Consider the following 13,018-nt stretch of genomic DNA (forward strand, 5'->3'; position numbering starts at 1 on the left):
TAAAAGTGGTTGTAACTTGTGTTGTGTGAAAATAATCATTCTTAGATTAAACTCTCTTTCTATTATAGTTATATTTAAATTATATTCATGTTGATTTTTTAAGAATAATCCGAATTTAAATTATTTTAATAAAATATATTTTTAATTATTATTGCCATGGAATTAAGTCTTTACCTAATCTTTCAACCATAGTATAAATATAATCAAAGTTGAAAAATATAAAACCCACAATCTTCTCCCGTTTCTTTTTTCTCTCTCCGCGGAATTTTTATTTGTTTGTTTCTCTTCTCTTAAGAAAAAAAAAAAGCATTGACCTTGGCTAATTAATTATATCCCTCCTCCCTGGATTACCTTGCCTTTAAAGCACTCTTTTCCCTCATTTTCATGCTTCTTTTACTCTCCTTCACAATCCAGCCACTCACCTCCTTTCATCCAGACAACCCCACTAGCATGCTTGAATGTCCAGAGACAGGTAAACTTCTTTCCTAATTTAATTCAATCATGAATGAAAACCCAAATCATCACATCTTTTAGCTTATTACTCATAGATACTTATGTGTGTGATATTAGTGGTTCCAGAGGCTTGTAACTAATTAGAATACATGTATGGAGTATTCAAAAGTTGTTGTATTTGTTGTTAATCTGTCAGGGAGAGATTGGATGAAATAGGGAAGAAGATCAAGACAGATGCAGGTGGTGAAATGGGGAGGAGACATCTGTTGGGTCCGCCTGGAACCTTGAATACCATCACACCTTGTGCCGCATGTAAGCTCTTGAGAAGAAGGTGTGCTGAAGAGTGTCCTTTCTCTCCTTATTTCTCCCCACATGAACCCCACAAATTTGCTGCTGTTCACAAAGTTTTTGGTGCAAGCAACGTCTCCAAGATGTTAATGGTAACACCCCAACTCTCTCCTTTTCTTTTTTTTTTTGCTTTCCCCAAGTTCCCTTTCTTATATATATAGAATATTTGCAGGAGGTGCCAGAGAACCAAAGAGCCGATGCGGCAAACAGTCTGGTTTATGAGGCAAACTTGAGGCTAAGAGATCCGGTATACGGGTGCATGGGTGCCATCGTAACTTTGCAGCAACAAATGCAGAATTTGCAAGCGGAATTGAACGCAATAAGAGCTGAGATACTGAAATACAAGATTAGAGAAGTTACTAATAATAACATCCTCCCTTCTACTCATCCTCACACTCACACTCACACTCACGCTACTTTAGTTTCTGGTGGGGCGGTATCAGTTGCTGCTTCATCTTCCCCTCTTCCACCTCCACCTTCTATTGTTGTCTCAACATCTTCCTCATCTTCCGCATCTTCTCTCTACACATCGGCAACTAGTGCAACAGGCTATAGCTCCATTTCTAGTGATAATGTTCCATTCTTCAATTAATTCTACAACCCCATTGATGAAAATAATAATGTTATTATTAGTTATAGAGTAGAAAGCTAAGGACATACTGTTTTAGTTTGATTTCCCAATTTTCATATATTGATGGAGAAATACCCCGCAGAAAAAGAAATGTAAACTTGGGATCTTACGGCCTTGATTGATCCTATCTGAATTACACTATTGCTATCATAATCAGAATCAGATTTCAAGTTTTCATTTCTTTTTATGTACTTTGAACCAAATGAGTAGTAATTTTGTTCTATCTTCCCTAGTAATTTCCATGGCTATGAGCAATACCTTTGGCTGAGAGACAAATTTCTAGTAATTAATACAGATTAGCAGCTTCGTCTTCCAAGCAGCCATGTGTTGTTTATTTCCTCTCCCGAGATTAAAATGCACTGAAAATGTCAACCCATTAATTGTTGAAATAAGAAGCATGCTTGCCAGCAAATGGAAACAAAAAAAGTCAACACAATCCACCTAGACCTAGCTTGCTAGAGAAGATCAATGAGTATAGCTAAGAGGTGCATTTTCCACCAGGAGACGGTGGACGAGATCTATCATTAACTATCACACATGCAGGTAATTAATATGCTAATTGGAGTTTGACTAAGCTTCTCTTCATGATTGTTAATGCAAGCGCCATGGAAGAAGGAATGACCTTAAAAGCTTGTATTGCATTGTACTGTATTTGTATAAGAATAGGAAGGTGTGCAAGGGAGACAAATAGCATATGCTGTCTCATGCTGGTCCTGTTCCTCCCCATGTGAAGTTGAAAACTTGCAATCAATTTGGAATATATATTGTCATTAAATTCCCCATTTTTTTTTATATTTTGTGTAACACTTCTTGAGATTTGAGTTTATGAAGACTTGTTAAATTTGCATGCATCGTTTAGATGAATCTCATAATAAATTTCTTCCGAGTCAGAAAATGATAACCTTTTTAACCCTAAAAAACTTGGGGTAGGTCTCCTGGATTTGTGAAAACAGGTTGGAGAAGATATCGACCTATTTCCACACGATATGCTGTCTTTGTCTATGCATATATAATATATATTCATTGTGGGCCAAAATACAGGCATATTTCTCCAGCTGGTATAGAGTATAAAATAGAGTAAAGAGATGGAGCAACCATAATCCCTTTGTATTTCTCAAAATGTGACTACTACTTGTTAACTAGTAAATGTACATGGCAGTACTGTTTTAACTACCATATTACAGTATAAAATAATTGCTTATCAATTTAATAATAGGGATATTAAAAATGCAAATTAAACCTACATATACATAGAGGGGGGGAGGGTTAATGTTGTGTAGTCATGGTAATTGGTACTGTTCCGGTACTGCTCGTACCAGTCAAAGCACTCCATTCCGGTGTTAAACAAGAATAATAAATTTTAGGTTTCGTTCCGGTGCAAATTCTAGTCAGTACCAATTGATTTCTCCTGTACCATTCGAAGTATAGTGTATTGACCAATGCAAAAATAATTATTTTAAAATATATATATTAAATTTAGATTTAAAATTTTAGTATTTATTTTGAATTTGTTGAATTATGAATTATTATATAAAATTTGTTTAATTTATTGAATAATTTTTTGCTTGTTTATTTTGAGTTTGTTTAATGATGAAATGCATTTACTTTAAGTTTATTAAAGAATATTTTATTATCTTAAAATTTATATACTGACGAGATTTGGATCTATGCTACAAACATTTTTAAAATCTTTTCCTTATTACTTCAACAAAATTTCTTTTTTGATGAGCATTTTATGTTTGAGACTTATTTAACCTCATTATTTCAGATTTATAAATACTTTTTATATACACATATAAAATATTTTAAACAATAACGATAAACTCGAAACTATACACCAAAACAGACCGTTACCATATCAATATCAGTATGTATGATCAATAGGGAAGGAAGGAACAGTAGTTTTTGTTATGAGGATGAAAATGACAATCAAAACAGGATGGGGTTACTTTTGGCTGTATATATATATATCATCAAAGGTCAAAACGTCGGCTATGGTTTCCTTGGCGTGTGGAGCTCAACCAAAATATGAATGGCCACCAACAGAGTTTTACTTCTGTTGATTTCGTTGTGTTGTAATAATAAAATTTTGAAAGAATTTATATATAGATAGTTTAAAATTTTATAAAAATACCAATAGTCATCTTTTATAACATAATATAAAAGAAAATAGGTAATTATAAAATAAAATAAAAGTTAGTAAAATACCAAATAAAAGTGTCTTGAAAGTGTTATGGTAATTGGTTTCACGTTATGGTTGCTTCAAATGTTGGCATCTCAGTTTGTTTAATCCTAATTTACCGACAAGGGGCTAAGGAGGTTATTAATTTATGATAATAATAATAGTAAAGGATTCTATGAAATAAAGACGTTCCGTCCTTTTTTAATTATTTAATAATATTTTAGTAATTTTTATATCATTGATATATTAATTTGATACTTTTTTAATTTAAATCTAGAATTCTGAACCCCAAATTTAAAATTATAAATTCTGAATTTTAAACCCTAAACCAAAAGGTTTTGTTAAGGGTTTAGGGTTCACGGTTCATGATTTAGGGTTCGAGATTCATGGTTCAAGGTTCAGGTTTAAAAATTACTAAAATTATGTATTAATGACATGGAAAAAATTATTGAAATATCATTAAATAATTGAAAAGGGATACAAGATGACGTGACACCCTATTTCATTCAATTCTTTCCGTAATAATAATAATAATATAACCACAAGTTAGGAAACCACATTTAATTGAATAATATAGCCTTTGTTGTTTATTATATAATTGATTCAATCAATTTAAATTTTAATATTTATAAAATTTATCACATTTTTAATAATTTTAATTTTAATAAAATTAAATAAATTATAAATAAAATTTTGATTTTATTAAAAGGACTTTATTAAAATGAGATTATATATAATTTATAGTTAAATTATTCCTTAAAAAAGTTATAGTTAAATTATCTCTTCATTAATTGAAAAGAAATATATAATACTTAGTTGTAAATAGTAAAAGAAAATGAGCTTGTAGAATATTTTTAAATGATTAAAATACATTTGATTGTTTTTATATTATTGTATCATATTACAATAATATTATATATGTTTTTATATTATTGTATTCACATTACAATAATATTATATATGTTTTTATATTATTGTATTCACATCACAATAATATTATATATTAGTAAAATTTTAAAATAATTTATTAAAGATGAAATTATATTTTGTATTTACATTAAATTATACTTTTATTACATTTTCAAATTATTCAATTTTAAGTTATATTTAAATTAAAATTTTAATATTATAAAACTAAAGCTTACCAATATATTAGCATTCAAGATTTAGAAATTTTCATTAAATTAGTAGTTAAAATTTTTAAAATGGCAGAATTTCACATTTTCCATAAATTTTATGGTTTCAATTTCTTTTATAATTTTAATATTTTAATTATGTTCAATAATTAGAATAATATTATTTTACAATAAATAATACGTAAAATCACATGCAATACATGTGATATTAAGAACTAATAATAAGAAATAGGCATGAAGTCTTTCTATATGAGTTTAGTTTAATACATTTTCTTATATAATGTTTATAATTATCCATATCTTCTCGTTAATTCTTAAATAGAATTTACGTTTTACATTAACAATAAAATTAATGTCAACCGAGTTAAGAATCAATCAACTAATTTAATAATTTTTTTTACGTAAATTCATTTATTTATTGTATATAATATCTCATGAAAAGATGATTATAACGTTTATTGCAAACATTAGTATCATTAATTTCTAGTGTGGCAAAAGTTACACTTACGTAATTTTATATATCTAGATATTGTAATTTATTAATCAATATAATTATATATTTACATTACGCATTTAAATCTAGTGGCAACTTTTGAGAATCTTGAGAGGCGTTGACCATTTATATTAAGATTTAGATTCGGACATTTACAAGCAAACCTACTTTCAATTCCTTAGATATGAATATAACTCATTAGGGTAAGTTATTTGCTCGGGTTTGAAGGTCCATTCGACAAGTAAGAAGGTTTGAACAGAAAATAAGGCCCTTTCCTAAATAGGTTAGGCCTCGAATAAAATTTTTTAGCTTGATTTCAGCTTGAATCAACTTTTTTGGTACTATTTTAGAGATATTTATTTGTTAAGTTACAACTACTTTAGTGTTATTTAAGTATAAATTTCTTTAAATATATTTTCAATTTGTTGGGAAATATTTATTTTAAAATTTATTCCAAATTCAAATTTAACAATTTTAATTTAGATCGAACTTAGACAAGATTTTAAACCTATTTTCTGAACCAATTTGAATCTAAAATTTTACACCGACCTAACTCGAATTCGGTATGAGCCATGATCATGAATATGAGCATTCCTACATGTACCTAGTACTTCTTTTTTCTTTTCTTTCATTAGATGTAGCTCTTATTAGTTTATTGATTTGTGGTGATTATTTTTACTTTGTTGTTAAATTAGCCGACTTGACTTAACAAGGGAGATTAGGGTATGTATCACGTCACATGGGCTTTTTGGTTGAAGGAAATATAATATAATCCGTACATATTAGTCTTGTTCTCATATCAATATTTAATATGAAAATTAAGAAATTGGGATGTATGTATATATTATATTATTTCCTTAATTAATTGTAATATATTTTAGATATATACTAGTTTAATTAATAATTAAAACATATTATATTAATTTTAATTAATTAACAGTTTCTATTTAATAATTTAAAATTCTGTTTCTAAATTTTGAATAATTGGAAAAATAAAATGTACAAAGTAAAACAGTAATACATAAAAAATTGAATGCTAATTTTGTGTGCAAAATCCTATTTATAGGTTAAAATATACTAAATACATAGACATACAATTAATTATTTTACCAAAAAAATTACCCTATTTCCCCTAAATTGTTTCTTTTCTAAGTAATGGGAAGAGGACCAAAACATGTCACTAAAAGACTCTACAGAAATAAAGATGGGCTATCAAGAACATAGAAGCGGTACGATAGGCGGTTGGTCAAATCTAGTATGGATCATATATAGATGGTAGTTGAATGATGACTCCCCTTTGAGAGAAATGCGGCAAAAGGAAGGAAAATCCATGGGCCGCTGAAACAGATACGGAATAGGAAGTTTGGAACTTCTTAATCTTTTCATTCAGTTTTATCTGAAGGCACAAAAGAGTGAAAATTCAAAAACTCTTTTTTGTAATTGTAATTATAATGCCAAAAAATCAAATTGACATAGTCGTCTTTATGTTGATCGTTACAGGCTTCTTGAATTTTCTATTATCCTACTTATTTCTTTTTCTTTGCTTTGATTTGTTCTTTTTATGAAACGTGGTTTTATTCTTATTTTCTTTCTTTTTTTATATGAAATCTCTTATTAAGACCTTATGAGTCAATTGAAATTTCAGATTCATGGGTTTAAATGCGTTAAAGCGCATCCTCTCCTATTTATGAGTTGGAGAGGGGTTATGAGTCGTTCTAAGCATTGAGTCAAAAAAAGCAAATATAATCAAAACTTATAATGAGATAGTTTAAAAAAATTACTATTTCATTTCTTTATCAAGTACAATTAGTGTTATAATTTTCGATATAATAAAATTTCAATGTAAATTATTCGTAACAAAATACAATAAAATTAAGTCAAGACTGTAGTGACCATGAAAGAATTAAATTAGTGAAAATTATAAAATTTTAATCATTGATAATATTTATAGCGAAATATAGATCATGCCTTAATACCAAATTTGCATGAATCATAACAAAATGTTAATGTTTATACCCATGGGGATGAAGGAATTAAGTATAATCAAATAGCTAATTAATAGGCAATAAAAAATTTCTATTTTTCACGTAAGATGTTCATATTTAAAAACAAAATGATCTTTTACAAATGTCATGCTACGATTGTTCCAAGTGTCAATTGGAGAACTGTGCCAACAAACTTAACTTTCCTTCTTTCTTTTTATTTTTTTCAAAATCCAGAATACAGAACATAGTTTGAGGATGTATTGTGAAATTAACCCTTAGTTATGTAAATATACAAATGCACATCATGAATGGGTATGGAGAAGAAAAACCAAGCCCAACGGGTTTTGGTCATCCCAACTTGATAAGACTGAGTTTTTTCATTAAAATTTATAGACTCTTATTTAGGGAAAATCCATTCAGCTCAATATATTTACAAAAACACCTTCTTTTAATTTTATACTTGTTTTTCCCTTCAAAAATTATTTTAATTTTATAATATTATTATATATTGATATAATTTCCTTAATTTTATAAGATTATAAATATTTGATTTAATTTTTTTTGGTGATAAACAAAAATCAGATTAGTCAAAAGCACCACTAACTTTGTCTTGTTGTAGAAACTCCAAAATTTCATTGCGGGCATCATAAAAAACTTGTAGGCTTGCCTTTCACACTAAACTTAGCTTAGCTAACCAATTAGCAACTAGATTGCCTTCTCTAGGGATATACCTAATCTACCATTGTCCTTCAACTCTCATAATCCATTGAACCCTCTTAAGTACTGTAATTCTTGAATCTGTCATCGCATTATCTTGTAAGGCTGTGATCACCTCTAAATTATCTGTCTGAATTGTGACTCTTTTGAAACTTCTACTAAGTAGCACAAGAATATAATCTAAAATGCCCCATAATTCAGCCTCAAAAACTGTGCATCTCCTTAAATAATGAGTACAACACACCTATTTGATTTAAAATTTGAAAATTAATATATTATAAAATATTTTTTAAAATTTCAGGGTGAAATCAAAAAACCTATTTCGGAGTTGAGTTGAGATCGAAGTCAAAAACAAAAATTTTAAATAAAGCCAGACTTTAAACAAGATCGAAACAAGAAATATAAAAATCGAATCAAAATCAGGGCAAGCAAAAACTATACTGTCATTAAACGATTTACTCAAAACCTATTTTCTTCGTCATATTTTAGTTACTAACATTTTAAAGACACTTGACATCTTTTAAAATTTTGTTTATATACAACACTTACAGAAAATTCATAATGTTTAGGCTTAATTTTAGGAAGCAATTGCACTGATACAGCCAGGTTGGGCAGTGAGCCCATCTTCATCTTCAACATTAGGACATTATGTAGGGCTTAGAAAAGGAGTCTGGGTTAATTGTAGCATTTTAAACGACCATGTCCTTGGTAGCTTAGCTGCAGAGTAAGAAACCCCCTTTCAACTCCATTGACAGCAGTGAGTCTTCCCTCCTCTAACTCATATAATTGGATATATTAAGCCAACGGAATCAAAATTTTCAATGATTAGGTAACATATACACAGTTTAGTCAATAACAACACTGTCGCCAGCTGCTATTACCACCGCATACGGTAGCTAGCAGGCCTAACTTTCCCAACCCTGGACTTATTTAATTAATGTGGTCATCAACAACTTGGCTTCCTTTCACTGATGAATTTCTATTATTGACCCATGCATCAAATAGTAACCACAATATCAACATTAATTTCTTCTTCATCCCTTCATAATTAATTACCCTATATTTATAGACTTTTGGTCAAACAAGGCTAAAGCTCTTTCAATGGATTTCGCTTCTTTCCATTGTGCTGTAAGAGATTTTGTTTAGGCTTAGTTTGTTTCATTGAAAATGACTTTCGAAAAAATTTGTGTAAAATATTTTCTGTTGTCTGGTAAATTTCCTTAAAATATTTCATAAAAGTTATTTTAATAAAGCAAACATACATTTGAGATTTATGATAAAAAGTTTAAATGAAGTAGTGAATTGATTACAACGTAATGTTAAGGTGAAATTATAGTAAATAATGAACCTTCATGATGTTAAGGATTAAATTGTAAATTTTGTAAAATTTATAATTGCAACAAGAGAAGTGATATGCATGAAATTTTTTTATTTAAAATAAGATATTATAATGAACTATTTGATTAAAGTGCTTATATAGTGAAAAACAAATTACATGGCAATAGAGACTAAATTGAAAATTGGACAAAAGTTTAAGTGAAGAACAATTTAATGTGTGAATAAAGAAATTTTAATAAAAGTTTAATGAATGTGTTATGAGATAATAAAAATGTATAAAGTATTGTAAAAGTGAAATTGTGAAAAATATGGAATTTTCATGATGACAAGGACTAAATTGTTAAACTTAAAAAATATGTGGTTAGAATAATAGAAGTGAAATACATAGAAATTTGATATGTGAAACAAGGTATTGAGATAAATTATGTGATTAAAGTGTAACATGAAAGAAATTTGATTTAATATAATTAAGTAGTGAATATTAAACTTTTATGACAAAGAAGGACTAAATTGAAAAGTTATGAAATTTTATAGAAAATATTTGATAAGTGAAGAATGTAGTAGAGAATGTAACATCTTGATAGTTAGACTCAATGTTCGAGTTTGTTACGGGGGTGTTACAGTGAATAAAGTCTTATTAATTTGAAAAATGTCTTTTGGTAAAACATTTTAAAAAAATAAGATGGTAACTTTACGTTGAATGGAAAACCTTTTACATTGATCATCTTATTTTACATAAAACAAACATCGAAAAAGGCTGAAAATATTTTCGTAAAAATTGTTACATTGAAACAAATGGAGCCTTAGATGATTATATTATTCATTAGTTTAAATTATTCAAATATCTTTTGCAATATCAAACATTTAATACACCGTTGGAGTCCAATTCAAAAAACAATAAATACTATGAGAGAGAGATCTAACAAGTTTTCTTTTCTTTTCCTTCTCTTCTCCAACTCATGTTTGGGTTAATTCTACTTAGAGTTGACAAACAGGCAGGTTTAAACAGGTTTGGATTGGGATTATTTCAGATTCAAATTTTTTCAGTCTCAAATTTATTATGAGCTCGAATTTTTTCATATTTAAGTCCTTTCGGACTTAGGTTTTTCTCGGATTTGGACTTGAATCGAGTCAAGTAAGCTTTGACGGATTCAAACAATTTTAAATTTTATAAGTTATAAATATTCTAATTTCGAATATAATAATTCATTCTACTTTTATACGATGACAACACAAATCAAATTTATATTATAAAAGCATAAATTATATATGTTTAATAAATTTATTTAATATAAAATAATTAAAGTGCTTATTGTATGCGTAATTGTTTTTACTATGATATTATATGAATTAACAAAAATATCTTTTATTATTCATTATTATATTATATTGACAATTGAATAACTTTTTATCTTTCTTATTAAATTTATAAACTTGATACTGTATTCTAAAGTATTTATTCCAAAACTCAAATATATTATATTAAGCATAGCCAAAGAAATATACACATTATTACCCAAACTCAAAATAAGTATAATCAATGCTTATGAATACATTTTCAAAAATAAAGAATCATCATTTATTTATTTATATATATATATATATATATTTAAGTAATATCATAAAATTTTATTAATTATTAATGCATATTATGGTTGTTCACTTATAAATTCAGGCTTTTTTGGGCTTCGGGCCGAATTTATCTTAGGCTCATATTTTTTACAAGCTTGAACTTTCTCGAGCTCGAACCATTATGAGCTCAGATTGACACAGGTGGGCTTTTAGACTCTGGCCTATTTTGTCAACTCTAATTCTACCAAAGGTTTGCAAACTATCATCCAGTTTTTATATCGATCTTTAAACTTTAAAATACTTTTAAGAAACTAATATTGTATTAGTCATATCTTTCCATATTTAAAATGCTTAGATCAATTTGTAAATACATACATACCTATTACATAGACTTGAATATGATATGTTAAAAAATAAACATCCAATAAAGTTTAGGGTTTTTTTTTTTATTGTAACATGTTAGATTCAATTTTCCACGCCACAGGTATATGTGTTTTACAATTTGACCCATGTGTTTTAAATATGTTTTATGTCAGTGTTTAATATCTAATCTAACGACTGAATTAATGGAAGGACTTGATTGATACGATACTGAAGACTCAACTAGAATATTTTAAAATTCGAGGATCAATTTAAATTCCAAACCATAATTTCAGGACATCTAGTGAAATTTACCTTATTTATATATAAATTTATATGTATCAAGATAGGGTTAGTTACCTAGGATATTCTCTAACTACGAATCAAATTTTAAATTGGTATTAAATTTGATTACTTTCTAATTGAGTTCTCGATGTATCATTATTTTATCAATTAGATCTTTCTATCAATCAAATTGTCAATAAGTATTAATTCAGTTATAAAGTGAAATACAAATTAAAAAATAAATCAAATTGTAAACACATATCTCAGATATCTTATAGACATCTTCGATTCTATTTTTAATATATTATTTATAAACTATTCAAATAATAGATACTTACATATTTAAAATTTAATACACATATTTTAAATATACTTTACATTAAATTTGAAATAACATTTAACACATAAATTAATGAAAAACTTCATTCATACTTTTGAAATTTGAAAAGCCATTCAAAATTTAATCGTGTGGTGAAATTAATATTATTTATAAAACGTAATTATGCATATATCAAACCTAGGAGCCTTGGATCAAAGGAATGAATGAAGACAGATTGATCAATCAAAGCAAAAGACTAGATACCTATCAAACAACATTAATTTAAATTGGTGATGGAGGTGGAAATTTCAAAGCTAAGGGGCCCATGGCATGCATGATTAGACATCTAAACAACCGAGAGCACCCCTATATTGATGATTAAACAAGGAGGGAATGTATTAACCCAGCAGTAAGCTAATTAATGGCGGCTTTGCTCACATCTTCATTTAGCTTCTCCACTCTTCCCCTCTGGTTGCATGTATAAAAGAGGAAGATACCGAATTCCCCCTCCCACGGTATTACTTTGGTGTAAGTAAAGGACAAGATGTGAAACCCAAATTAAATGCTTTTACTGTATGCACTGGAAAAGTGATTGTTATCCAATTGGAATTTAGCCCTTTTCTTTATAGTTATTATACTATTCCATGTTTTCACTGCATTGCATATTTGAATCTTCAGTTCAAATTTTAAGTCAGTGTCACTTTATCTATATAGTTAAAGCTAATACGTTACCTTAGGAAAGAGATAAATTAGGTAGTGTATCCTTTCTTTCCGGTCCACACAGCCATCTTTGAAACTTCTTTGATGCAGACCAGAAGTGAATTAATTTTGTTTTGGATATAATTCATAGCATTAATTACTAATAACAAGAATGGGTTGAATGAAAATATAGAAGGGAGCTTTATGGGTTCACATTATGGTTAAAGTGTTTACCGTCGCAGGTGTGATCTAGATTCAAGTTGTGAATTTTAGTTTTTCAACCGGTGCTATTAGCTTCAATTTTGATTAATTGGATACAAATCATTAATTATATGATTAATAATTTATTATAAAATTTCTCATCAACCCTAATTATTACTTATATAATTAGGACTTAAGGGTATAAAAACTCTCAAACTTTAAAAAAATAAAAGGCCCTTTTTTTTTCACTCAATTGTCAAGATGCATAAAAATGCCCATTGATTGCAAACTTTAACAAT

General features: G+C 28.0%; 1 protein-coding gene across 1 annotated transcript; it reads left to right on the top strand.

The window, feature by feature from the left end:
- Positions 1-229: 229 nt before the first annotated feature.
- Positions 230-1,609, top strand: LOC108482347 (LOB domain-containing protein 15). The gene is made up of 3 exons (XM_017785470.2): positions 230-472; positions 650-893; positions 974-1,609. The coding sequence occupies exons 1-3, from the start codon at positions 459-461 to the stop codon at positions 1,391-1,393; spliced, it is 678 nt and encodes a 225-aa protein (XP_017640959.1). The 5' UTR covers positions 230-458; the 3' UTR covers positions 1,394-1,609.
- The last annotated feature ends 11,409 nt before the right edge of the window (positions 1,610-13,018 follow it).

The sequence above is a fragment of the Gossypium arboreum genome, chromosome 1 (genome assembly GCF_025698485.1).
Source record: "Gossypium arboreum isolate Shixiya-1 chromosome 1, ASM2569848v2, whole genome shotgun sequence".
Classification (NCBI taxonomy): domain Eukaryota; kingdom Viridiplantae; phylum Streptophyta; class Magnoliopsida; order Malvales; family Malvaceae; genus Gossypium; species Gossypium arboreum.

What these genes read in the sequence shown, in the direction of transcription:
- LOC108482347 (XM_017785470.2), top strand. An exon ending in ACGTCTCCAAGATGTTAATG is followed by an intron (nt 894 to 973) that starts GTAACACCCCAA and finishes GAATATTTGCAG; the next exon opens with GAGGTGCCAGAGAACCAAAG.